The 27,405-nt window shown below is 42.0% G+C and overlaps 1 protein-coding gene across 1 annotated transcript in view; it reads left to right on the forward strand.

Annotated features, from left to right (window-relative positions):
• herc1 (HECT and RLD domain containing E3 ubiquitin protein ligase family member 1) overlaps positions 1 to 27,405 on the forward strand; it is a 55,553-nt gene that overhangs the window by 22,193 nt on the left and 5,955 nt on the right. The window contains exons 24-59 of the mRNA XM_029425226.1: positions 1,591 to 1,711; positions 1,860 to 1,911; positions 2,713 to 2,984; positions 3,698 to 3,913; positions 4,064 to 4,184; positions 4,454 to 4,691; positions 5,209 to 5,381; positions 5,953 to 6,108; positions 6,189 to 6,295; positions 6,369 to 6,479; positions 6,569 to 6,739; positions 6,919 to 7,158; positions 7,725 to 7,808; positions 8,750 to 9,309; positions 9,925 to 10,570; positions 11,152 to 11,425; positions 11,543 to 11,753; positions 11,866 to 12,032; positions 13,162 to 13,278; positions 13,453 to 13,717; positions 14,840 to 14,961; positions 15,070 to 15,299; positions 15,722 to 15,990; positions 16,671 to 16,723; positions 16,858 to 17,058; positions 17,238 to 17,412; positions 19,080 to 19,347; positions 20,670 to 20,883; positions 21,540 to 21,748; positions 21,852 to 21,979; positions 23,330 to 23,466; positions 24,765 to 24,965; positions 25,103 to 25,233; positions 25,312 to 25,535; positions 25,792 to 25,866; positions 26,644 to 26,896. Coding sequence (XP_029281086.1) covers positions 1,591 to 1,711; positions 1,860 to 1,911; positions 2,713 to 2,984; positions 3,698 to 3,913; positions 4,064 to 4,184; positions 4,454 to 4,691; positions 5,209 to 5,381; positions 5,953 to 6,108; positions 6,189 to 6,295; positions 6,369 to 6,479; positions 6,569 to 6,739; positions 6,919 to 7,158; positions 7,725 to 7,808; positions 8,750 to 9,309; positions 9,925 to 10,570; positions 11,152 to 11,425; positions 11,543 to 11,753; positions 11,866 to 12,032; positions 13,162 to 13,278; positions 13,453 to 13,717; positions 14,840 to 14,961; positions 15,070 to 15,299; positions 15,722 to 15,990; positions 16,671 to 16,723; positions 16,858 to 17,058; positions 17,238 to 17,412; positions 19,080 to 19,347; positions 20,670 to 20,883; positions 21,540 to 21,748; positions 21,852 to 21,979; positions 23,330 to 23,466; positions 24,765 to 24,965; positions 25,103 to 25,233; positions 25,312 to 25,535; positions 25,792 to 25,866; positions 26,644 to 26,896 — 7,192 coding nt within the window. The remainder of the gene's footprint in view (positions 1 to 1,590; positions 1,712 to 1,859; positions 1,912 to 2,712; positions 2,985 to 3,697; positions 3,914 to 4,063; positions 4,185 to 4,453; positions 4,692 to 5,208; positions 5,382 to 5,952; positions 6,109 to 6,188; positions 6,296 to 6,368; positions 6,480 to 6,568; positions 6,740 to 6,918; positions 7,159 to 7,724; positions 7,809 to 8,749; positions 9,310 to 9,924; positions 10,571 to 11,151; positions 11,426 to 11,542; positions 11,754 to 11,865; positions 12,033 to 13,161; positions 13,279 to 13,452; positions 13,718 to 14,839; positions 14,962 to 15,069; positions 15,300 to 15,721; positions 15,991 to 16,670; positions 16,724 to 16,857; positions 17,059 to 17,237; positions 17,413 to 19,079; positions 19,348 to 20,669; positions 20,884 to 21,539; positions 21,749 to 21,851; positions 21,980 to 23,329; positions 23,467 to 24,764; positions 24,966 to 25,102; positions 25,234 to 25,311; positions 25,536 to 25,791; positions 25,867 to 26,643; positions 26,897 to 27,405) is intronic.

Raw genomic sequence — 27,405 nt, forward strand, 5'->3', positions numbered from 1 at the left:
GATGATTATGTGCTGTAAAATATTCCTGTACTGGGCGCCCAGGTAGTTTATCATGAGTGGACGGCCCATGTACTAAGGCTGAGTCCTTACTACAGCGCCCTGGTTTCTAATGCGCCTCCTGGTCCTTTTTCTGCATGTCGTCCCCTTTGTCTCCTCCCCCCTTTTAGGTCCATCTTCAGCCAAAAAGCCCAAAAAAAACTAATCAAAATAAAGTCTTTCTACTGTACGGTCAAATAAGTTTTCAGTCAGAGTTCAATGTAACGTTTCCTGAGGCAAACCAAAGTATTAAAGGATAGTTTCACATTTTTCAAATCTAAAAAGAGCACGCAGTAGCGTGCAGATCTCTGCCAGGTGTGTCTCCCTCTCCCCTCTCAATCAAAGAATAGTCGATTCTCACTCAATTGTCCCTCTCACTGTATAAAACAGTCAATGAAAGAAATTGTGAATCATCAAAACCGCAAGAGATCCTGGAACTTACAGTCATAAATGAGCACAAAAAAGATCAGGCTGATGGTTCAAGTAATATGCGAGATTAGCGACAGACAGACAGATAAATGCAGGCACAGGCACACATATCTCCACATCATCTCCCCACAGGCTTACACCTGACGGAGAAAACAACACTCCCATGCCTTTATGAACACTGAAACAGTTTTTCAGATTGTTCCTCCTGCCTGTACTGGTGATGAAGAGGTCCCTTCCTGTGAATCCAAAGTAAGAGATTGGGGACAAAATATGCAGTTATTGTACATTAATGCATTCAGCCAAGGCTAATGTGATTTGATCAGGGTTACACAAATCAAGTGGGTGTTTTCCAAAGTAAGTCATTTTAGCGCAAAACTCTGTGTTTGAGTTGCCCTGGACAGTGTTCTTGCTGAGCTGCATTGGAAAAATAGTAACACAAAGAGGAAACCTTTTACAAAAAAGCCCTCCACTTTGGAAGATTTTATTTAGATAGCTCAGACTGCTGAAGCATCATATTAGCTCTCGCTGACTGTATGCATTTTTGTGCAGTACAAGGACTATGGATTTTGTCCCCTGTCTTCAAACAAGGAATCTCTTTGCAGCCTGTAATGAGAGGAATAATCATTATAGCAACTAACATCTTCCACTGCTTTATGGGAGTGTTGTTTTAAGACTACTGTAATTTAAAACCTATTCTTTAATATTTGAGCTTGAACATGAAGTATAAAAGACTAATTGGCCAACAAGGTGTATGCCAATAGGAACAAGTAATAGTGTTGGTATCTTGGCCAATATTTGCTTAGATACAGTCCTCACTAAAATAAGATCGAAACCTGCAAATATATATTTCTACCCACTGCCAAAAAATGTGTCTGTCCACTGCCCAAATCTGTGGTGTAGGAGAGGCTTCTTGTGTTTTGTGGTCGCTTCTGTTGATAATGATGGTTATACAATTTTAAACAAAACCGTAAACGTGTGTTTCTAATAGTTATATGAATTATTGAGCCACCCACAGCACCTCATAGCAGACATTATTTTTATATGGGACATTTGTAACTGCTGTTGTATCGGCATGACAAAGAGGATGAATTAGTTTCTGTGATGTGTTTGTGTTTGTGTTTGTAGGAGTGAGAGTCTGAGTGCAGAGAGTCGCTCGGTGCAGAGCAGCCCGAGTTACAGACTGATGAAGTCCAGGAGCGAGTCTGACCTCTCCCAGCCGGAGTCAGACGAAGAGGGTTACACTCTGGTACAGCAGACACTGTCTCATACACACACTTATACTCAAATGTCTCACTGCATTGGTATTGTTGTGTTGATGATCTGCGTACCATGCAATGAAAGTTATGTTGTGATTTGAAAGCTACATCCGGCTTTGTCTCTGTTTTCTCTTTCAGAGTGGAAGGAGAAATGTTGACCTGGACTTGGCGTTCTCTCACAAAAAGAGAGGTAAAGACAATTTGCAGAAAGATCTGTGTAATGTTGCGAGTAAGGAGGATACAGGTCATCAATCATATGTTACTCTTGTCTCTCTGTCTTTTGATCCCTGTGTGGATAGTTTATTTGCTTCTTTTGGGGCAGTTGAGCCCCAAACACAAGAGGAGCTCCAAGCAAGTAAACGATGGCATGTTTCTTCCTCTTGTTAGCTCATACCTCCATGACTGTGATGCCCCCTATTCATCTCTCATGATGAGGACCTTGTTTTGACCTTCACTTCAAGACACTTCATATTCTACCCTTTGTGCTAATCCGTAGACGGCAGCAATAGATAAAGACCATACAGATGTCCCTATTGTACAAATAACACTTCATTCTTCTGCTTAGAGTGTTTGTTACTTTGCACAATAAAGGCTCATTCCCTGTGAAGAATGCGATATGTCACGCTGAAGAGTTTTCATGGATTTACCAGTCGCACTTTTGAATAAATCATCAGTACTGATTCTTTATTTTCAGTGCTTTCAGTTGTAATATGGAAACACTAGCTCTGGTTACCATTTCACTTCTCAACTGCAGCATTTTTTCCTCAGTGGGTATTGGAAACCCATTACAGATTAATCCATAATGGCTGATGAAGGCTTGTGCCCGCATGAAGAATCAGCATCTGGCCATTTGATGAACTTTTATAGAGTAATAATGCATTGCACTGCATAGCTCTTAAGTGCTTAAAAGCAACATGGTCCATCCATCAAAAGAGTTATCTTGAGCTTATATGCATCTGAAAGGCTCCTCTCCCTCTCCCCCTGTCTTCAGGCTTACTTCACAGCTCACCAGACTCCCTGGCTGAGTCCTGGTTCCGGGCCAAACTGAGCCGCCAGCGGAGCTACAGCTCGGCGCACTCCTATGAAGAGTCAGACCTGGACCTGAACCGCTCACTTGGCATTCACGCTCTCATTGACAACATGGTCAGCTTCATCAGTGGTGATGTGGGCCTGGCTCCAGCCTTCAAGGAGCCAGAAGAAAGCATGTCCACCAGCCCACAGGCAACTATCCTGGCCATGGAACAGCAACAGAGCAGGGCAGAGGTGAGGGGCTCTCTCAGGATCTTTCTGGGTGTCACTCCAAGACAGGCATAAATCACTTTTATTGGTGTAATGACACATGAAATTAAAATGCAAATTTATTTTTGACAACTGACACCAGGGGACATAGTGTTTTCTATACTCTTATCATAACCCTGTTGTCGTTTGTTGTAGTGATGCTCATGTTTTTACTTCACATGAGGAATTGCATGCTTCAGTAGAGGTTTAGAATATTCTATGACCCGTTGTCCTCTAACATCCTTTCAAAACAGAACTGCTTAAAGGATAAGACTAATGATATTCTGTATTTTTTCTTATGATCAACAAACTCCTTGAAAACACCAAAACTAACAATGCATTAGTCTGGCTCTCAGTAATTTATGACTTCCTTTTTAATAGTTTTTGGACAACAAAGAAGTTCTATGATAAAGAGGAAGAAGACATATCAGCTTTAATAAACACATAATACTTTTCAGTAAGATACATTCACTGTTGGTTTTGGGGTTTTCATGGGATTTGTTAAGAATTACAAAAATATAGAATATCACCCAACAAACCAAAACTATGTAGTGGTCAAATAAATTATTTAGATTTTCAGAAAATAGCAACATATTAATAGTGCTGCCAAAGAAATCGAGGAAAAATACAGTCCAAGAGTTGCACTGGTGACCCTGTTAAAATATCTACTTGACTACTGGTATGTGTTTAATCTCCAGCTGCGGTTGGAGGCACTCCACCAGATCGTGGTGTTGATATCAGGCATGGAGGAGAAGGGCAGTCATCCCGGGAACACAGATCGAACCAGCAGTGCCTTCCAGTCCTCCTCCCTGCTCACCTCCGTCAGGTTACAGTTCCTTGCAGGTTGTTTTGGCCTCGGCACTGTGGGCACTGGAGGGCTGAAGAGAGAGAGCGTGCAGCTACATCACTATCAGGTATGAGGCCGATAACTGCCAGGGGATTAATACATTTTCAGCCAGTTCGCAGAAGTCCCGAAGATTGTGTTTAGTTCAAAAGAGAGGACAAACCATGTTGACAGTGTTTTATCATGTCGTAACACATCAGTACATCCTTCTTTTTTGCAGGATGGAGTGAAAGCAGCTAAGAGGAGCCTCCAGATGGAAATCCAGACAGCTGTTCATAAGATCTACCAGCAACTGTCTGTGACACTGGAGAGGGCACTGCAGGCAAACAAGCACCACATAGGTAACAGAGACTACTACTGTACATCCCCAGCAGTGGAGCCTCAATGATTTATCAGCTAAAAAATTATTATTCAGGTTGTTAAATATACAAGTCATAGACATTTATCATTCACTTTTTCAGTTGGCTTCAGTTCTTCACCTTTCAAACCAGGTTATTTGAGCTTGCTTTAGTGTCCCTAAGACACACCATTCCTTGTTGGGACCCAGTCTGTTTTGGATGAGTTTTGCATCATACTTTTATCTCTTTCTCTTGTCTCTTCTCCATCCTAGAAGCCCAGCAGCGCCTCCTGCTGGTGACTGTGTTTGCACTGAGTGTTCGCTACCAGCCAGTGGACGTCTCTCTGGCTATCTCCAGTGGGCTCCTCAACGTGCTGTCGCAGCTCTGCGGGACAGAGACGATGCTGGGGCAGCCGCTCCAGCTGCTGCAGAAACCCGGAGTGTCCCAGCTCAGCACTGCCCTCAAGGTGGCCTCCACTCGCCTGCTGCAGATACTGGCCATCAGCACTGGGTAAGAGATAAGAGAAGGCGAGACACTACAGGCAAAAAATCCCTTGTTTGCATATTTTCACAAAACTTGTAATACAAAAAATGATTGTCTTAATTACTTCATGTTTTTACCCTTTTCACCTTTGGTGTCATGCAAAATGTGTGAAATTTCAAAATGCATATCTTTATGTGAAAAATGGTAAATGCGTTTGTTTTTCCTTCACACTTTGAGCCAGAAGTCTCCATTTCGGTAGCACTTACAGCCACCAAACTATCCAGTTTCATTCCTATCTATATTCTGAAGGTTTTACAGAGGGTTTTGTGCATATATAATTTTTACCTTGATTTATATAACATTGTATTCCTTAAAATGTCATTTTTTTATGGCTGTTGACAGTTTAAGGTGCGATTAAAAATGCAATGAAATAAATGTCAATCCGAGGTTTAAAACTGGAGGAATGGAGCCGCCATGAAATTAAAGCTTTGTAAACCTAAAGAAAAGATTACATCATCAGCTGTGTCTTTCCTTGAAATTGCAGGACATATGCAGACAAGTTAAGTCCCAAGGTTGTCCAATCGCTGCTAGACCTGCTCTGCAGTCAGCTGAAGAACCTGCTGTCCCAGGCAGGAGTTAGTCTTCTCTCTTCTGGAAAAGAGCAAGAAGACATCAAACAGGAGGACAGCGCAGACTCTGAAAAGAAAGACTTCAGAGGTGATAAAGGAGTTTACTCTTGTTACTCTTTAATGGAAAGGATTTCTTTGACAGGAGTTTTACTGACCTGATGAGGGGGCCATGTTGTCCATCATGTGTTTGATAATACATGCAACATACTGAAACAGTGAAAGCAACTTATGATAAATATTAACCTCGTTAGCAAAAACTATAACAATAAATGTAATTTGTCAACAAAAAAAGAACAATTAATTGAAAGATACACAAATTGATATTCAGTCATATGATCAGGAAACAAGAGCCAGAGTTCTGTTACAAACACGAGACCATAGTCATAGTACACAGAAAAGACAGTGACTGTCAACTTGACAAAACAAATAATGCATGTAGAAATATAAACAATTATAAAAAGACATTCAAGTGACTAAATTGTGATTAAACCTTAAATTGGTTTGTTTTCACCAAAAAACTCAAATAGAATCCGGCGCCAACATAAGAAATGTACTTAAGTATTTACTGTACCTGCAGTGAGACTGAATGAAGGATTGAATGAATTCCATGAGATATAATAAACAGCCTGTAATTGTGTTGTTATTGTCTTGTTGTTCAGCGTTGATCCGTAAGCAGCACACTGCTGAGCTACACCTTGGAGACTTCCTCGTCTTCCTCAGGAGAGTGGTGTCCTCCAAGGCCATCCAGTCCAAGATGGCCTCCCCTAAATGGACTGAAGTGCTGCTCAACATCGCTGCACAGAAATGCTGCTCAGGTACAACACCGATAAATGTGCGGTACTTAATCTAATGGAAAACATAGATGAGACATTAACTGTTGGTTGGATAATTCTAGGCGTCCCTCTGGTGGGAAACTTGAGAACTCGACTCCTCGCTCTTCATGTGTTGGAGGCTGTCCTGCCTGCCTGTGAGGCCAATATGGAGGATGACCAAGTGACACAGGTATGCCACTTACTTTGCTTTGTACAAGCCCTCAATAACAGTCAGTGAGCTAATATAGTTTGCTCTCTTCTAGGTTGTTGAGCGGCTGTTCGCTCTGTTGTCTGACTGCATGTGGGAAGCGCCCATTGCTCAAGCCAAACACTCGATCCAGATTAAAGAAAAAGTTCAGGAACTCAAACTACAGGTGAGCGACCAAACCCATTCTCTTTCTCTACCAATGTGTCTTGATTATCGTTATTCATTTGAGTGACTGACAGTTTCTTTAATCCACAGGGAGAGGCAGAGGAGGAGGACGAGAACCTTCCCATCCAGGAAGTGTCCTTTGACCCAGAGAAGGCTCAGTGTTGTGTGGTGGAAAATGGCCAGGGGCTGACACATGGCAGTGGGGGTAAAGGCTACGGCCTGGCCTCTACTGGTATCTCCTCTGGATGCTACCAGTGGAAGGTAATATTGCTGTTATCAATGCTACTGTAATCCACAGTTCCTTATGTACATTTAGTAGAAACCCTGAGTTGGCTGAATGTACATAACAGAGCTGCACTAATGGACAATAATTATAGAAGGACTGCAGTAAAGACTGCCTGTTTTTTTTTAATTCATGTTACATTTTACTTCCTTTGTAGTTTTACATCGTGAAGGAGAACCGAGGCAATGAGGGTACATGCGTGGGCGTTTCACGTTGGCCCGTGCACGACTTCAACCACCGCACCACGTCGGATATGTGGCTGTACCGAGCATACAGCGGAAACCTGTATCACAATGGGGAGCAGACACTGACACTTGGCAGCTTCACACAAGGAGACTTCATCACCTGTGTGCTGGACATGGAGGCCAGAACCATCTCCTTTGGCAAGAACGGAGAGGTGAGACACACAACCTCAATATCAGATACTGTAGCAAACTTATCTACTTTAGTATTCAGATCACAAGACTGCATGTGACACGCAACAGTTTATTTATACCCACTGACTGGAGGAATAATGCCTCTGAACAATGACAAAGACCTCATCTATAGGGCATTCATAATACTTTATACATATAAATGCCACCAGCCAAATGCTGGTAATATATACAAGTGGCTGGTAGATTTGCTTCACTCACCAACAAAAAAACAATGCTAATCTAGATGGCTGGTAGATTTGGGAATCCAAAAAAGTGAATTTCCAACCCTGCTTGTACAAGTCTTATGGATGTTTTTGACTAGTTATACACTAGAGGTTGACTACTTAAACTATATACACTTCATGCAGTGTCATAAGTTATGTATATGTTAAATAAAGTGCAGTACATGTTGATGCATCGATAATAATTCATGCTGTAAGTATATTTTTATTTTCATGAATTAAATCCAGATGATCCATTAAAGGAAAGCTTTGTATCACCACAGGGTTCTGTTTCCATCCCTAATTGCTAACTTGTGATTCCACAGGAACCAAAGTTAGCCTTCGAGGATGTCGACGCCACAGAGCTCTATCCCTGTGTGATGTTCTACAGCAGTAACCCAGGAGAGAAGGTAAGAGAACTTACATGTCTACCTGTCTGAGAAGCATACCCGTTCTCCATCTGCAGGAGTTCTGTTGCTTATCCGTTGTTTACCCTGACTCAACAATTACTTAGGGATGAGTGTTCTTATCTTTAAGCTTTTTATGCCTCTGCATGGTCAAAAGCTCACTGTGACAACTCTAGTTTCTGGTGTGATGAGTGTTTAGTTAAAACATTTTTACCTCTACATTGGTCTTTGGGACAATGGGAACAAATGAGCTGTCATGAGACTTTTACATTGATGTTTTTCTAATCTTAATGTGTATTGTACTTTATACTCTAAATACAGTAAATAACTGATGAACACTCTCTCACCCTCCAGACACATCTTTTATTTCTACCTGCTCAGAGATAACGGCTGTTGCAAACGTTGAGCAGCAAGAATCAAAACACAAAACATTTTTTTTCTCAAGTCAAAAATGCCAGAAGATATGAGAGCAAGAGAAAAATATTGCATGTGTTCATTGGTTAAGGATTTTTTGGTAAACTCTGGCTTTCCCTTTGCAGCAAAAATATGTTGTGATGCTTTTTATGTAGACTCTTCCCTTTCTTTGCCTGCTATTTCACTTCTGATCTCTTTTAAAGTGTAAATATTTTAACTAATCTAATCTATTATTGGGTTTGATGTTGTATCATTGTTTATTTACTGTATATGGGGTATTTATGTATTAGGTCTGTTAATATATCAGATTTTCACTACACTACAAACAAATTCAGTATACAGATATTATTGTGATATCTATAGAACATTTGAAGAAAACAATTCTATCAGTCAAATGAATCTTTAACTTTGTTTATTGAACATAGTATAGTATAGTATATAATACTGGCATATCGCAACCCCCCTTAATATGTATAGATACATTGTATTTAATAATTACAATTGTAATATATATTTTATTTTCCCCCCAGGTTAAGATCTGTGACATGCAGATGAGGGGAACACCTCGAGACCTCCTACCTGGTGACCCCGTCTGCAGCCCCATGGCCACTGTCCTGGCCGAAGCCACCACACAGCTGATCCGCATCTTACATCGCACTGACCACTGGACCCATCGCATCAACAAGACCATGACCGAGCGGCTCCACAAGATCAAACCTTGCTTCAGAGAGTCCGCCAATGCATCTGGCAGCGGTGGGGGTCAGAGGCTGAAAAAGAGCCGTTCAGTGCAGAGCCGCGAGGAACACGACGCCCAGAGAGAAAGCCAAGAAACCCCCATGAGGACGGAGGAGGAGAGGGGACGCCATGGACGTCAGCATGGCTTGGGGGAGCTGTCGGAGCACCACCTCAGGACACTCTGTACAGAGGTGTGGCCGGTCCTGGCGGTGATCGGAGGGGCGGATGCAGGCTTACGCGTCGGTGGGCGATGTGTGCACAAGCAGACCGGGAGGCATGCTACGCTGCTGGGTGTGGTGAAGGAAGGCAGTACCTCAGCAAAGGTGCAATGGGACGAGGCCGAGATCACCATCAGGTATGTACCGGGTGAAAAGTTTTGCTGTGGAACCTTTTTTGTCACCTTTCTTTTACATTTTTCTTTGTCTATATTCGGCTCGATTTGTTATTTACTGGAATATTTAGTAGATGTATTTTATTTTATTTATAAATAAAATCGTGAACGTTAACGGAGGAAAAAGCCCTTTTAATTCCTATAGGGGAAGATCACATGACTGTTGGTCCAACAGCCGTGCTGTTCATGACACTTAGCATGTGCTGTGGCACACGGTCATCACCAGTATGTACCACATGGCTGATAAAATGTGTTTTAAAACACAGTTTCTTCACTGCCTGTAATGACATTCCTCTGACACTCTGAATTAGCCTCTTCATTGCTTTTTAATCACCTTCCATTTTTCCTTGCTTTTATTTACTGTTTTCATATCTGTGTTATCGACTTGCCCCTTGCGTCATTAATCCATAACTCTTGTGCATGGCCCATTAAATCATTGAGCGTCATATTTTTGTGCCATACCCACACATTCCATATCTTTATTTGTCTTGCATGCTGTGCTCTTTCTCTCCTGCCCTTTCCCTCACTTTGTGTTTCCTTCCCTTGTCTCTTTTCACTCTCCACTCCCTTCTATTAAAGCTTCCCAACTTTCTGGTCGCCTAGTGACACTCCACTATACAACCTGGAACCCTGCGAGCCGCTGCCCTTCGACGTGGCGCGTTTCCGTGGCCTCACCGCCTCGCTGTTGTTGGACCTCACCTACCTCACCAGCATACATGAGGATACCGCTGCTAAGCTCTGCGCACGACGCCACGACAAGAAGCATCGCAACGCAGCCTCGACTGGGCACGAGCCGACCAGTAACGAAGATAAGGCAGAGAATGAGGGGCACAACCGTAATGAACAAAAAGATAACATTGGAGCCTCATCTGAAGCAGCTCCAAACACCACGACCTCTGACCTGCGTGTGTCCCACAGCCTGGATGAGGTGAAAGCACATGTGGCACCCAACTCAAAGTCAGAGAGTGAGATCTCCTCTGTGGTTAGCGGAGGGGTAGGTGGGAATGAGACCTTTTTCACTACAGCTCCTCACACTCCTGCTGAGGGGAGCAGGAGGAAAGGCCATGAGCATGGCTGCCGCAGTCATGAGCCTTCTCCCTCCTGTATTGCCACGCAGTCAGAAATCCACGCTGTGCAGCTTTCCTACCTCTACCTGGGAGCCATGAAGACTCTCAGCGCCCTGCTTAGCTGCAGCAAGTATGCTGAGCTGCTGCTTATACCAAAGGTACTGCAGCTTTCTAAATGTACTTGTACAATAGAAGTTTAATCACTTGTATGTTATTCAGTGGTATGAGGAATTTATTTTAGTTAACAGTTATAGTAGAATAGTTTAACATTTTGGACAATATGTTTATTCGCTTTCTTGCCAAGAGTCAGATGAGGAGATTAATCTTGCTCTCATATCTGTCTGTTAAATATAAAGTTGGAGACAACAGCAAAAGACTGGAATCACAAGGGAACAGCTAGCCTGGCTCTCTCCAAACGTAACACAATCTGTCTAGCAGCTCCTCTAATTAACATGCTGTATCTCATTTGTTTATTAGTCACAAAATCTCTGTAAAAACAAAAATTGTAGCTTGACTGGTGATTATGTGCTGGAAGATCTCCGGCAGCAGATGTAAGAAAAATATTTCTATGTCTTCTAATCTGATTCTCTGCAAAAAAAACAAAATGTTCAAATCTATTTCTTGTTTTTCACCTTCCCTAACAAATACACAGAATCGGTGTGGCTGATTTGAGTGAAATCAAATCCAGGTCAAATATTGGTCAGATTTCTGCTAACCTATTCTCTTTTGTAACATCAAGGTGTTACCGGATGCAGCACCTAGCGGGCACAATGCTGATCTGAATGCCAGCACCAGCGGAAGTACAGCTGCCAACTCGCCAGTCTGCCAGGAAGAAGTGGAGATGCGGGCGGCTTTGCAGTTCCTCATGCGCCATATGGTGAAGCGGGCAGTGATGCGCTCCCCCATCAAGCGGGCCTTGGGCCTGGCAGACCTGGAGAGGGCACAGGCCATGATCTACAAGCTTGTCGTGAACGGGCTGTTGGAGGAGCCCAGTGGTGGAAAGGCCAAGCCTGGTGAGAATTTGTAGATATTTGATGTACCTATATTATGTATTAGTGCTTGGAGAGTTCTTACTGTACAATTAACAAGCTTTTGTATTATTTTTTACTTTGTCTTTTTATCTCCTTCAGGAGTGAGAAGTGAGCCAGAAGGCGAGGGGGAAGGTACAGAGGGTGAGCAGTTGGCACAGACTCCAGTCACAACCAGCCCCTCTGCCTCCAGCACCACCTCCTTCATGAGTTCCTCGCTGGAGGACACCACCACTGCTACCACACCCGTCACAGACACAGAGACTGTCCCTGCCTCGGAGTCTCCAGGGGTCATGCCTCTCAGCCTCCTCAGGTCAGAACAGATGGCTGCACATATTGTCAGTCAGCTAGTGTTAATAAGTAGCCTTGTTTCTCATGTATAATTAAATTGAGATGATTATTTCAATGCTTCTCTGTTGTGACAGGCAAATGTTCTCAAGCTACCCGACTACCACTCTGGTTTCAACCCGTCGAGCTCAGACTCCTCCGGTGACCTCTCTGCCGACCTCTCCCTCAGATGAGGTCGGCCGGCGGCAGAGTCTCACCTCCCCTGACTCGCAGCCCTCCAGACCACAAAACAGGACGGGTACCTGTAAGTATGCCAGACTGCAGTGAATGTAAATATCTCTGTTTTGCTGTTGAAAAGCTTGTAGTATGTTGCTTCTGTAAGCCTACGAAAACAGTATAGTTTTTTAAGCTTGTTCACTGTGTTTTTAACTCAATACAAAGCAATAGAAGACTGATATCCAGGACAAATTAGGGATTCCCTCTGAGTAACCTTTAAATTAACTCTGTCTGATCACAGTCATTGATGCAAACATCCCAGAGCTACTGATACAACATCCAATATCTAACCTTGAATAAACGTAATGCTCTCTGTTGGGTCAAATATGTGTCCAACTGGTGACTAACTTCAGTTTAGTTTCTTATCGGCAGCACAGTGGGGACTTTTCCCTCACACATGCCCACCAGACTGACTGATGGAGCTGTCTGCCTTGACCTTTGCTTCTTCTAAAAACTGAGAAGTTTAGTTTTTTTCTATGACATGGCAAAAAGGTGCTCTGATTGATTACCAAAAAGCGAATCCACAACAAGATCAATCGATCAGTGTCACTTGCTAAGCTGAATCGATATCTCCTGACGCATTAGGAAGAAGAAAACTGCACGCTAGTACACATAGATGTAAACAATGCAGGTTTCAAACTTTGAAAAAAAATTGGAAATGTTTTATGAGAAAGGAAATAAAACATTTGTTAGAGCTCAAGGATACAAGCAATTAGTTTTGGTAAATAACAGTAAATGTAAATATAACTTTTCTTTGTTTAAAATAAAACTCAGGAAAACTTACATTTTTAGATGATGATTTAAACAGTGGTCTTTGCTGAGTGAGCACTTCTAGCGCTTAATATATTCCTTAAAAGTGTAGTAATGTCTTCTGACATTAATGTAGGTGCTCTTTATTTCAGGCTCCAATATAATACACTGTGGGAAACCCAGCAACATTCATATTCAATTTGAATGATTTATTTCCCTCATATGGGACAGCTGAGGGAAAATATAAAAGAAACAAATAAGTATAGATTAAAAAAATAAAAACTCATCACATTATAATATTATTTCAGGTTTTTGCATGATACCAGTGACACACAAAGTCAGTGTTCTGACCTTTATACCAGATTTCATAATAATTTCACTAATTGTGGTGTTGTTGTGCACTTCAGCTCTGTCGGACCCCAGCAGCAGGCTGTCTACATCGCCCCCTCCTCCTGCCATCGCTGTGCCCCTGTTGGAAATGGGCTTCTCCCTGCGCCAGATCACCAAAGCTCTGGAAGCCACTGGTTCGTCTCACTCAAGTTCCCTGCCCCCTGTTTTCAATTTTATTTCATTTGATTAAGTTGCATTGAAGCTTAATTCTTATTTTCTAAGTATATATATAATTCTAAGTTAGGTAGATGGAAAACTTTGGGAAAGAGTGTCATTGAGGGGTCCAGTATGCTTTCCTGTTATCTCAGGTGCCCAAGGAGAAGCAGACGCTCAGAACATCACGGTGTTGGCCATGTGGATGATAGAACATCCAGGCACGGAGGACGAGCATGACGAGCCTGACGAGCCTCATACCAGAGGCAGCGGTGTCGGTGGTGACGGCTCTGACTCGTCCTGTCCGGGTGCAACAGCCTCTGCTGGAGGCAAATCTCTGGACAGGAGCCCGTATCTGTGCTCTCCTGGAGACATCGCCAGTGCTGATGCTTCAGAAATGGAGGAGGGCTTCAGCGAAAGGTACAGTTGGAATTCTCAAATTAAAGTTTTTTTTATAATAGAGGTCTTCACGGATCCACAATATGATGCAACATTATGGGCTTTCAAACAACAAGCAGCCGTGGTCAAAGAGGGCAGCGATATTAAGATAATGTGCAAAAACGAATATGAAATCATTGAATCTAATTCCAAAAAGTAATTTGTTTATATGCCTCAAAGATTAATTTGTAGAAAGATAGACGGAACACTTTTTTATATCCATCAGCTATGTGTGAATCTAATTCCAAAATCAATTGTTAATTTAATAGCATAAACATTTTCCATAAGCAACTTAAAACAAATTCTCCTGCAGTTTCAGAGAGAGGATGAATATATTCAGACTGACGGTACGAGACAAATTATGTCTTTTTTTTGTTTACATTAAAGCATTTAAATGTTCTAGTAGAAACTCCAAAATTGAAGTATGGATCTGAAAATGAACATAATATGTTTCCGTTAAGTCAAAACAAAGTGACGGTTTTTTGAAACAGTATGTTCTCCCTCGAGTTCGTTGAATCATGATAGACAGTAAAGTGTGATGTGCATGGGGTTAAATAAAGTGTTGCATCATTATCAAGATCATAGTTACTTACTTTATAGGCAGTGTTTCCCCTACCATTGTCTTGGCGCTGCGCCCCGCCAACAGAGCCCAGAGCCCTGCCTGAAATTCAAGGTGTTTTTTCTTTTTTTCTCGAAAAAACACAACTCACAACTCACTTTTCACATTGACAGGTGCTCTTTTATTAAATATACTAAACGCTTATGCTATTGATCAAATTTATGTGCACGTTTCAGTGTTTACTGTCTACTTTGCGCATTCACATTCTCTCCTTCGCTCCGTTTTGCGAAGGGCGGGGCTTCGCAGCTGACACACACACACACACACACACACACACACACGTGCGCACACACCTACAGAGTGGAAGAAAGGAGAACTACCGGTAAATAGAAACCACGCCATGCACGCGCACGCAATCCCCCCTGTCGCACGGTGAGCGCCCCTCCAAAGCAGTAAACCTAGGGGAAACACTGATAGGGATTGCCAGAAAATTGTAAATTTGTAAAATTATATAAAAATAAAGCTTATATTTGTGTACTTTGCAGTCCTGAGGGTCTGGAGCAGGACAATGCATCGGCCTCCAGCGGCGGTCCGCTCAGAGGACGCTCTGCTGTCGGTAGGAAACACCGCTTTGACCTGGCAGCGCGCACGCTCCTAGCCCGCGCTGGTAAGAATATTCCACAAGGACATCTTTTACCTTACTCCACACTTGGTCTAAACAAAGTGCAGATTTATCTCCCACTTCCTCACTTTACTTTAAACTTCCTCTTCTAAGCTGGACTGTACCGCTCGGTGCAGGCTCACCACAGCCAGTCACGCCGGGAGGTCTCATCCCTCCAACAGCAACAAGACCCCGGTGCCTGTCTTTACGACTTTAACCTGGATGAAGAGCTGGAAATGGACCTGGACGAGGAGACCATGGAGGCCATGTTTGGCCAGGACCTGGCCAGTGACACGGACATTCTGGGAATGTGGATCCCGGAGGTACTGGACTGGCCAACATGGGTGTGTGTGACTTTATGCTTTGTCCAGAGGGCCGCCATCACCATTCTGCTCTTTACCTGTCCTTCATCACTTCTCTCACACAGATCATTTATACTATACCTGCACGCTAAAATGCCCGCTTTATGAGACACTCACTTGTTCAAGCACACTTCCCCTGAGAGCCCACTCACTCCACTGATCTAACTGGCATGGAATGAAAGAGGCCTTTTGATAACAAAATGATTATTCTTTGGCTGTTGCTTGGAACTCATTAATGCAAAGCTTTTGTTGATTCGTATTGCTAACGCATCACATTGCATGGATGCTTAACTGCTGTTCTGAACAACTTTGTCTTGTCGTGTGTTGTGTTTGTTTTCATGTATGTGAATGTGTGTGTGTGTGTGTCTGTGTGTGTTCCTCTGTAATTGTACCACACATCGCAGCACGTATGTGAGACAGATGATCGAGATGAAGTGGTCGTGTGCGAGTTGTGCGAGGCCAATGTGGCCAACTTCAATCAACACATGAAGAAGAGCCACCCAGGCTGCGGCCGCAGCGCCAACCGGCAAGGCTACCGCAGTAACGGCTCCTACGTAGACGGCTGGTTCGGAGGGGAGTGTGGGAGTGGAAACCCTTACTATCTGCTATGTGGTGGCTGCAGAGAGAAGTATCTGGCCATCAAAAGCAAAGCCAAAGTCCCCATCGTGGAGAGGTACGCACACCTGAGAAAGATCGAGTGAACAAGGAAGCACATTTGTTTCTTGGCTGCATCTTTGTTTATGAGTGACTAATGCTTACAACCAAGCTGTTTACAAAGATAACCGGTGAAAACTGCTTATTATGGAGCAATTTTGGGTTACTACTAAAGCTAGACTGATATATCCGCTTGTATTTGCTACAGCAGATATATCGGCTAATATGTCAGCCGATACGCAACAAGGCAAAGATATGTTTGAGGTCATTTAGAAACGAGAGCAAAACATGTCTGCTGCTCAGTACATAGAACATACAGTATGCTGGCTGCAATTCTTTAACAGACAAATGCAATTGTTAATGTTTCGTTTATGTAAAAAAGAATATCAGCTGATCGCAGCATTGTTGCTACAATTGTGTTGGAGAATGTGTAACATGTCCAACTAAGCTTGTTCTTTAGGACTCATGTAACAGCGTTTACAGTACTGTTGGTGTGTTTTCCAAGTTTCTGTTACAAGTATTATCAAAGGTTTTCACTCTCCTTTTAATGAATTAGTTTTTTTTATTAGAATTTGAGAGTCAGGTAACCCTTCGGACCACTGCCACCTACATATACCTGTATATGGACTGAGTCATGTTGGAGTTATCAAGCATTCTGTTTTATTTCTGTATTTACCGTTCTTGCCGTGTAATTTTCAGGTATAAGGGACAAGCTCCTGACCTCCTGGGGAAGCAGGACAGTGTCTATGAAGGTAAGGTGTATTATGAACATATCAATCTCAATTTGAAATGAAATGTGATGTATTTAATGTTTTTTGCAGCGATACACAGACTTTTGTGTTTTTCTTTGATTTTAAATTGTTTGTGTCTCTCCGTCCCGCTACAGAGGACTGGGACATGCTGGACGTTGACGAAGATGAGAAGCTGACGGGGGAGGAGGAGTTTGAGCTTTTGGCCGGACCGTTGGGTCTTAATGAGCGCAGGATCGTCCCTGAAGCTGTCCAGTTCCCTGACAGCGACCCATTGGGAGCCTCCGTTGCCATGGTGACTGCCACCAACAGCATGGAAGAGACCCTGCTGCAGATAGGTGAGGAGAAGAAACTTTACTTCTGGAGACAACAACATATTTATTGTCTTGATGTTATTTAGTGTTGTGTGCCATGTCTCTCTGACTTGCAGCCAATCAAACTGAAGTAAAAGCATTTGGTTCAACCCTCTTTACCCTCTTAGGTAATGGCAGTAAACCGAGTGTGTGTATGTGTTTAGGCTGTCAGACCTCAGTGGATAAGAGTTCATCGGGCAGAGTGACCCTCGGCGAGCAGGCAGCAGCCCTCCAGAACCCTCATGACCGGGTGATGGCTCTTAGGAGAGTGACGGCTGCAGCCCAGGTGCTCTTGGCCAGGACCATGGTGATGAGAGCCCTGTCCCTGCTGTCTGTCAGGTAGTCTCCACCAACACAAGAAGACCTGCATATAGATCGCCTTTAAATAGCTTCATAGACATGAACATTAACAACAACACCAACAATTGGAACAAATCTTTTGTCGGCCATGTGGAGGATTACCAGTTCTTTAATTAGTAAAAGATTGACTGAACACACACATTAGCTGTCTAGATATCTGTGCCGTAAAGACACTTTTTGTAGTATTTCAAAGTTCACAAGCTTGGCCCCCCCCTGGTGGTATAGTATTATAAAAAAAGAAACCAAAATATTATTATTATTATTATTATTATTATTATTATTATTATTATTATTATTATTATTAAATTGGGAACGATGTCTTAGACAAAATGATGGTGTACTGCAGGGCTATTCAACTTCATTAGCAAGTGGGCCGAATAGGAAAATCACTGGGGGTTTGTGGGCCACACAATACTTTGTCAATGAATCACTACAAATAACTCTTACTTACAGTAGTGTTAATAGTTACTAATACATGAAATGAACTAGTCACGTGCATCCCCTTGTTTCACTTTATTTGTATCACCTTAATTCATTACAGAAAGCAACCAGTCCATTCAGAACAGTAGGAAAGCTGTGGCTACAAGGCTTCACACAAAAGTGCAAAATGTTGCATCTTTAAAACCAAGGAGACAAGAGTTGTTTCCCCAAGAGGTCCATGTCCACTAATGTAGAAAGAAAGATGAATATAATAAAACAGTATTCACCACATTACCAGTAAGTAGCCCTTGTTTATAATATCCTCAACACTTCCTCATACATAAGGTGCTTTGAAAACAAGTTCATATCCATAAAATGAAATACTAAATGCAAATAGAACATAGTGAAACAGTAGCATCAGACTCACAATAACATGCATATCTTATACATGTTTACAATTTAACAGTTTGAATCTGTCAAACATAGATCTGTCTTTGCATTTACACTAAGAATGCATCACATTAAGTCAGGTGATGTACTCCTACAGAACTACAAACATGTCACACTTCTGTCATGTTGAGCCTGTTTGAGTCAGTGAGAGAAATTACACTTTTGGGGGTTTTTTTATATTCAGAACTCAGTTTTCACATTGAACAGGTGCTCTTTTATTAAATGATATGTATCTTGTTTATGTGCACGTTTCCGTGTTTACTGTGTTACTTTGCGCGTTCACAATCTCTCCTCTGCTTCGCGGGGCTCAGTCAGTCAGACACAGCGGAGGAGAGAACTAAAACAAAGCAGGACTGCTATCGTGGCTCTCTTGTGCCAGGCAAAAGCGACCAAAAGCCACTTGACTCCATTAAATGAAGCTAACGGTCCCTGTACTTAACGGGCCGCTAATTGAATAGGCCTGGTGTACAGAGTATTTCACCAAACTTCTCTCCTAAATGATGTTTATTTGAGCATCTGTTTTTAATGAATACTGAAATATTTGTAACCTTTTCTCCTTGTTTGTTAATGACTAAAAAAACTTCTTATAGTAAAATCGAGTAGTTAAATTAAATATATTAGTTATATTCCCAAAATATTGTATTAATTTCAATGTTTTTGTTAAATGTCAAACATTAATTTGAATATTTGAAAGATATCCTAAAATATAGGTAGCAGCTGTCTGTCCGTTATGTAATACATGACTTCTCTCTCTCCCCTCCTTCCCTCACACACAGTGGTTCGAGCTGCAGCCTTGCAGCCGGTCTGGAGTCTCTGGGTTTAACTGACATCAGGACTCTGGTCAGGCTGATGTGCCTGGCGGCTGCAGGCCGAGCCGGTCTTTCCACTAGTCCTATTGCAGGCTCCGGCCATGCCGAAAGGCCCCGTGGGGCCGCCAAGGCGAGCAAACCCATCTCCTGTCTGGCTTACCTCAGCACAGCAGTGGGCTGCTTGGCCTCCAATAGTCCCAACGCAGCCAAACTGCTGGTACAGCTCTGCACTCAGGTACACAATGTTTCTCATCTGCCTGGTAATCCTTCATTTATATCATGGCTTTATTAAGATCTGATGTTTGATTTAACAGATGATTGTCAAGAGTCTAATAATAAATGACCTTTCTGTGTCTCAGACTAGTTAATAATGGACTTATTTTATTCTTATTTACTTATTTTCAAGTGTTTTTTTAGGGCATTCTTGCCTTTATTCAGATAGAGCACAGTAGAGAAGTGACAGTGAATATGGGGAGAAATTGGAGGGATCCTTTGCAACAAAGGTTCCCCGTAGGATTTGAACCGAGGATGTTGTAATTACATGGTCAGTGTATTTAACCCAAAGGCCTGCAGTACGCACTTTATTTTCTGTTTTGAAGCACTCAAATCAGCTCAGTTATATCGCTCGTCACGTAGTCCTTTCTTCTCTCTGTTAGTTATGAACCATAGCAGAAGCATAACGAAACAATTCTTAAATGGGACGGCCTGTAAAAACTATCAAACAGTAAAATATTAAATAAACACAAGAACAGTGTCATGCCCCTGATTGGCACAGACATTAGATGTATTGATGGCCTGTGGCAAGCTGTTATGCAATATACTGAAATAACCTCACAGTTGCGCTGCTTCATCTGCCAACACCGATCGGTATTAAAGCTGAAGGTGTTATTATTATTATTTCATATTGTGTAGCTAAAATCTTTTTGATGTTTGAATACTGCTTTGTTGAGTGATTTTAAATGAGCAACATCAAGTCCAATGTAATAATTAAAAATGGTCATATCCAAAATGAAGAAAGTATGATATCACTCTCTTGTCTCTGTATTATGTACAGTGCAGGAGTCAGGAGGTGATTAGCTTAGCTTAGCATAAAGACTGCAGGCAGGGGGAAACGGCTAGCCTGGCTCTGTCCAAAATTCAAACGTACACCAACAACTCTAAAGCTCACTTATTAACAATGCGTATTGATTGTTTAATCCACACGCAAACAGAAATGTAGGAACATGAAAATATGGTTGAAGTTACATGCTGTAATTATCTTTATTGATACCAATGTTCTCATCTCACTCTAAGAAAGAAAGCAGAATAATCATTTGCCAATTATTTTTTGAACTATTCCTTTAAGCGCCACAAATTGTGTAAATAATGCAAAAACATTATTTTATTTATTTAAACTGAAGAGAAAACCTCATTTGAAACAGGCCTTTATTTTTAAGTATATTTAATCATTTAAGTTGCATCGCTGTTTTTTGTTCTTTTCCCGGTTACCTGTTTAAAAATTAAAGCTGCAACTCTATAAATACTGTTTATTTAATGTAATATTCTTTCCCAATCCAGAACCTGATCTCTGCAGCTACCGGCATGAATCTGACCACAGTGGACGACCCCATCCAGAGGAAGTTCCTGCCCAGCTTCTTGCGTGGTGTGGCCGAGGAGAACAAGCTCGTAACCTCTCCTAACTTTGTGGTCACGCAGGCTCTGGTGGCCCTGCTGGCAGATAAAGGGGCCCGACTCAGACCTGCTTATGACAAGGCTGATATGGAGAAAAGAGGTTTGTAGACTTAGAGGAGCAGGAGATACAAATAAGCGGGTGTTTCATGTTGTCCAGTTCCTGTCAGTAACTGTTTCGGTGCATTTCTTCATCTCATTGTTCCCAGGATCACAATATTTCATATTGGTAGTATTTGTGAGGTGTAGATAAATATTAGATACTGTTTGTGTAAGTTGTTTTGCTGCTTTGTTTACTTTGTATATTTTCCAATTACTATTTATTTTCAAATAATTAAACATACTGAACATGGCAAGTCCTTGAATAATTGAGCCACATTATCTGTCAAATGTTTAAAACATATTTTATTTTGTGGCTTAAATAGTTTTTTCTTGTAAGTTGACCTTAAACTCAGCAGCAAACTTCACAATTACATTCCAGTGATTCTATCCTGTCATGTGTGTCAACAAATTCAATGTCATGGCAATCTTTTATTATGTTATTTGAATCATTTCATAACGATCATGTATTTGTGTATTTCATGCAGTAATAGCATAATCACTCTGTTCACTCGGGTCACCTTTTGGTTTTTCTGTTTGTCATCTTCATTTTTGTTCCTTCTCTCACTCACCGGGCCACCTTGTCACCTTCTGTTCTGTGTCGAGCAGGTCTAATTGCGCATTTGTATGCCCATCCTTCCCATAATCCCTCCGCTGTAGGGCCTCTGGAGCTGGCCAACGCTCTGGCGGCCTGTTGCCTGTCCTCCAGGCTTTCCTCGCAGCACCGCCAGTGGGCCGCCCAGCAGCTGGTCCGCACACTGGCCGCCCACGACCGCGACAATAACCACAGCCGGCCGCAAACCTTTGCCGACATGGCGGGGGACCTGCGAAAGTGCTCCTTTATTAAGCTAGAGGCTCACCAGAGCAGAGTGAGTCATACAGGATCAAGAGTTTCCTGCCTTGGTTAGAACTCAAAATAATTTGATATAAACTGATTGGTATTAAATAAAGTCTTTCTCTTGTTACACTCAGGTGATCACCTGTGGTTGGTGCAGTAAGAAAGGCCTGTTGGCTACGAGTGGTAATGATGGGACAGTCAGGATGTGGAACGTCACCAAGAACCAGTACACCCTCCAGCAGACCTGCATCTTCAATAAGGAGTAAGGCTTTCTGAAATACTACAGTTCCATGTTCTACCTCCAGATTCCTCAGTGTGTTAATGAAACCACAGTGCACTAATTTATATCTTTATATAAACAATGGAGTAAACAGCAAAGGGTTCCAACAAAATCAATTAATTTCAGTGGAATTGCCCCAATCAGTTGGTGGCTAAGTAAATCTGCAGGAACTTCACACTTTGAGTTCAACTTTTGAGAACTTTAAAGGTTCAATGTGTAAGATGTGCCATAATTTAAACATAAAACATTAAAACAAGGAACTAACATCATCAACAGAGTGTGAAGAGGTAACAGTGTTGACGTTGTGTCAAACACGTCTATGTGTTGTGTTCCAGAGATATCTACTGAAGTTAGCATGCTAACACTTGCTTGTAGATATTACAGCCATGTTCCGTGTCTGAATGTAATCCAATAAACAAACTATAAAACAAAGTGGCAGAAACGAGAAACCCCCCCCGCACCACCTCTCCTCGTCCTCACAGCTGCCAGGTGGCTGTTTCTCCGAGCGTGTAGCTGTCAGCAGCCCAGAGAAACGCCGTAGCTTCAGTTAGCAGTTAGCTGGAGTTCAGCCACAGCACCGGGGAACTGCAGACTCCCTGTTGCTGCAGTTACACAGGTCCAGCAGCCGCTGTGACTGCAGGGCTGGTGCTGGTTCTGGCTGAGCTCAAGTCTCTTTGGCCGCTGATGCAGTGGTTAGGCTTACAATTAAAACACTGGAAGGTTGTGTGTTCAACACCAGGGCTGCCACCATTGTGCCCCTAAGCAAGGCAATTAACCCCAAGTTGCTCCAGGGAGATTGTCCCTGTAGTTGGTTCACTGTAAGTTGCTCTGGATAAGAGCGTCTGATAAATGACCTGTAAAGTAATGAGGCAGCTGCTTTCTCCCCGGCGGGCTGCTCTCCTCGCTCTCTCCAGCAGTTTGGTTGAATTTTAGTATTCTTGCCGACTGACTGACTGACTGACTGACTGACTGGCTACATTGCCTAGTTTCTCAAACCAAATGTTGCCAATACATTATGTTGTGCCACTTTCTGGTGTGGCAAGGTCTAAAGCATAATGTCAGACAAAGTTAGCGACTAGCTGGTGAAGAAAGTGAGAGAATTCAAAGCAGAGCTAAGAGGAGAGTGAATGTTGGACTTACAGTACATTCAAATGAATGCTAATGTTGTTCTGTTGATCTGAAAATAGGCACACTTGTTCCCCATAACAATTTTATTAGGTGTTAGTATGTGCTAACATTCCCCCATAACAAATTTATAAGGTCAGATGGTTTATTTTCAATGCAGCTTTAAGTTTTGGTCTCATTTGTGTTTATTCCATCTTGTCTCATCAGTGATGGCTCTTCAGAGGAGGGCATGTCAGGTTTAGGATCTCCCAGCGATCCTTGCATGTCTCCTCTGGCATGGAGTGTCACTGGAAAATATCTGGCCTCCGCCATGGACAAAATGGTCAACATCTGGCAAGTTAATGGTAAGCATTTATATATTTATTTATTTCTAGCTCCTCTGGGGTCTTCACTCTGTTTTCTTTTTATTATACGGTATGCTAATGATAAGCGCCGTTTGAGTTGTTTTGAAAAACTTTGTGATTATACAATGTGTTATGTGGCCCAGCTTTTATCACTGGTATGTGAGGTCAGCGGAATATGAATGAGACGTTATTAAGATTTTATAGCTTCCATTAAAAGTAGATGCACTGGATGTGGGCCAATCATCACTTCCTTCCCGCCTCCCACCACACACCCTGCAACATGAGCCATCTGTCCTCACCACTTTCAATCGCCTCAAGGATGAACGTCCACAATCACATTCTTATTGGCTTCCATGAGCACATTTTCTCTTGTGCCATTGAAATATGACTGTGTGTTACCATCTTTTTGTGGGTATTGTTTTGCAAATTGTTCAAGCCACAGTCCATTATACACCTAACCTCTAAAGCAGTGTTTCTAAAACTTGTTCAGACCAAGGACCACTTAACCAATAAAAAAAACACTCACAGACCACCTAACTCTCCAAATGTCCAAAAACAATAGGCCTGCTTACCACTCCAACAATATATTACAAATGACAGCCTAATAATGAGCTTTATGTGACCTTCTCTATATCGCTCGTTCACACATTAAATCAACAATACAAATACAATTACGGATTCTACAAGCATTTCGTTCTTATGCGATTTAAACGGTGAATGCTGATAGATTTTACACATCATATGAAACGTGACTACATTTATTACTGAGTGTATGTCCGTAGAGAGTACTTCCCGCCCCACCCCACCAAGACAATGGTAGGGGAAACACTGGACTGAAGAGGTTTGAACTGCAATTTATCAGTCCAAAATATGTTCAGCTGATATTCCATCGGTGCTAACCCTGTACTAACCCTCTATTTTTATTGTGAAGTTTTAAGAAGAGCTTTGGAATAAACAGGCAACATGTTGCTTGTTAGAGCCCTTATTGTGCTCTTGACACTGAGTTTGTTTTACCAATTACTGCAGATTACTTCAACCAATTTTGTCAGCCAGTGTTTTGTTCGGCATGTACAAAAGAAAGCCTTCATACATAACATAACATCTACCGGTATTTGTAAAGAGGACGTTCTACAACCATTCAGAAATATAGAGTAGTTTTCTCAGACATCAGACATTACCTAGTCAAGCTTTTGTGGCAGAAGATTACAAACTTTTGAACAGTAATGTAAATTATTCTCAGTGTAATGGGATCACCAGGGTAACAGCTCCACACTAACTGTGGCCTCCTTTCCTTTAAGGTGGTAAGGGCCTTTTGGACGTGCAGCCTCATTGGGTGTCGGCGTTGGCTTGGCCAAAAGAGGACGCAGAGTCCTTGTGGTGCGGGGAACCCAAGGACATGCTGCTGGTGGGACGAATGGATGGGTCTCTGGGCCTCATTGAGGTGCTGGATACCTCCACTATGCACCGTACCGAGCTGGAGCACTGCTACAGGAAAGATGGTACGAAGAGGGAGTTTTTGAATGAGTGCTAAATCTCTGTGCTGAGTATTTTTGTGGTAATATGTTTTGGCTGTCTAAAGGACACTGCCAGATTGTCAGTAGTTGACAAATGTTTGATAATTATGCTCCTCTCTCAGTGGCAGTGATGCACATTGCCTGGTACAGTGAAGACAAGCCTTTTGCTGTGGGCTACGCAGATGGCAAGCTGCTGATAGGCACCAAACAGCCTTTAGAAAAAGGAGCCATCGTGGTCATCGATGCACACAAGGTAAACTATTTCCACTTATTTCTACTCTTTCCTGAAATTCTTCTCAGAACTGAATCTTTCTGTGTGTTATTTTTACAGGAGTCCATCACCAGCATGAAGTGGAGTCCTACCGGTCAGATCTTGCTGACCTGTGCTAAAGAGGAGACAGTGAAGCTGTGGGCCAGTCCGGACTCTCATTCTGACTCAGGCTCGGGCTCTGGCTGGCGCTGCCTGCAGAGCCTCCGACACCCCACCCCGGTTAACGGTGTGGCCTGGTGCAGCCTGCTTGGACGTGGCCCAAAGCCCCTCAACATGTTAGCCATGTAGGTTGTCCCCACACTCATATTGCCATTATCCTTAAAATGAGTTCCTCAAATTGTATATCGTAGAAGTTTTCCTTTCCTAAAGTGACAAAAGTGATTAAAAAAAATGAATCTAATTAATTACAAGCTTTGTGATTAATTAGTCGCATATTTTAATTAATCGAAATTAACGCGTTAATCCGACAGCCCTAATAAATATATATATATATATATATTTAAACATATATATATTATATATTTAAACATATATATATATATATGAGACGGGAGTGGTAGACTTGCTTATCCCTTCCCCCAACGCCACAGCAGAGGTCGGCTACAACAGAGACAGGTGAGCAAACGTCTTCATTCGTTCTCAATGTCCAACACAAGTTTCTACTTCTGAAAGATGGAATGCATTTTATCTTTAAAAAGAGATTCAAGTAGAGACATTGGTGTTTACTGTGGAACTTTCCAATCTATAATGGCTGATTCTTGGGATGTATTTCATATCAGACATGTCTACCCTAAAGTATGTAATATTTAAATACAACCGTGATACTTTAATTCTCTCATTATATGGAGTTGCATACAATAATCCCACAGAAAAGAAATTAAGATCGCAAAAATGACAAAACAGGATTACAACATTCTTTGCATAATCCTTTATTTATCTTCTCCAAACTAGACTATTTATTTTGTCTTTCTTTTTTAATTTAATTGTAGACATTTTCCGCATTCTTGCATCTTTATCTCTTCAGCCCCCTTTGTAACTATCTTCGTAACTATCTTTGTAACTTTGTCAAGGTCAGTCTCTTCCTCACAGTTCTTCTTTTTGCAAATCTCTGACAGAATCACCCTGAAACACAAAGTCAAACAAAGCAGCTCCACATGTAGAGAACGAGGACAGAACCTCAGAAATTCAAGATTCTCATATAGCATAATCCAAGTCTCCAAAATGTCAATTTATGTGCTCAAAACATGTATCTTTGATCATTTAAATATATATGAAGATCTTTTCATACTTTTCATCTCCTGCTCAGTCATTGGCTAACCTGACACTACATCTTAAAGTCATTATTTGGAAATAGATTTCAACCAAACAATCTGTCTCCTTTTATCTGCCTAGGTTCCTCTTCAACCCGTCTTCCTGCATGGATGAGCACATGATCCAGTTCAAGTTCCTGGGTATCCTCATGGGCGTGGCCATCCGCACCAAGAAGCCCCTGGACCTCCACCTGGCTACCCTGGTGTGGAAACAGTTGTGTTGCATCCCCCTGCTGCTGGAGGATCTGGAGGAAGTGGACCTCCTTTATGTGCAGACGCTCAAAAGCATTCTTCACATTGAAGACAGTGGTATCACCGAGGAGAATTTCCATGAGGTGGGAATTTATTTAAAATGTTTTATATTAGGAGACAGAGCTTGTGTGGATGATTTCTTGTCTTTTTTTTAAACTGGTTTGCATTGTAGATTTCAGTAGATGTTATGACCGTATACATTTTATATTTTGATATCTATATAAATCAAGATCTAGTGAATTTTCAGAAAAATCTATTGAGAAGCTTCTTCCAGGGATTTTAGGGATCAGGGAGGTCTGTTGTTTCTCTAGATACTTCATCATGTTGATCAGCATGATGATCGGTTAACCTCAAGAGTTGTTATTTCTGTAAATGTACTGACAATAACTTGTACAGCTGCATCTATCTCATTTATACTTGTTGCACTTTCTTTTTCTATAATCTAACACAAATAATAATTATGTTTTCCTGTATACTAAATGTTAGCGGGATTTGCTTTTCACAGTCTGGGATATGTCAATAATTAGCAACAACATTGTCTTCGATACACTGCGTCAAACATATAATACAGCAGCGATGCCCCGAGTGGCAA

This window comes from Cottoperca gobio, chromosome 3, assembly GCF_900634415.1.
Source record: "Cottoperca gobio chromosome 3, fCotGob3.1, whole genome shotgun sequence".
Lineage (NCBI taxonomy): Eukaryota > Metazoa > Chordata > Actinopteri > Perciformes > Bovichtidae > Cottoperca > Cottoperca gobio.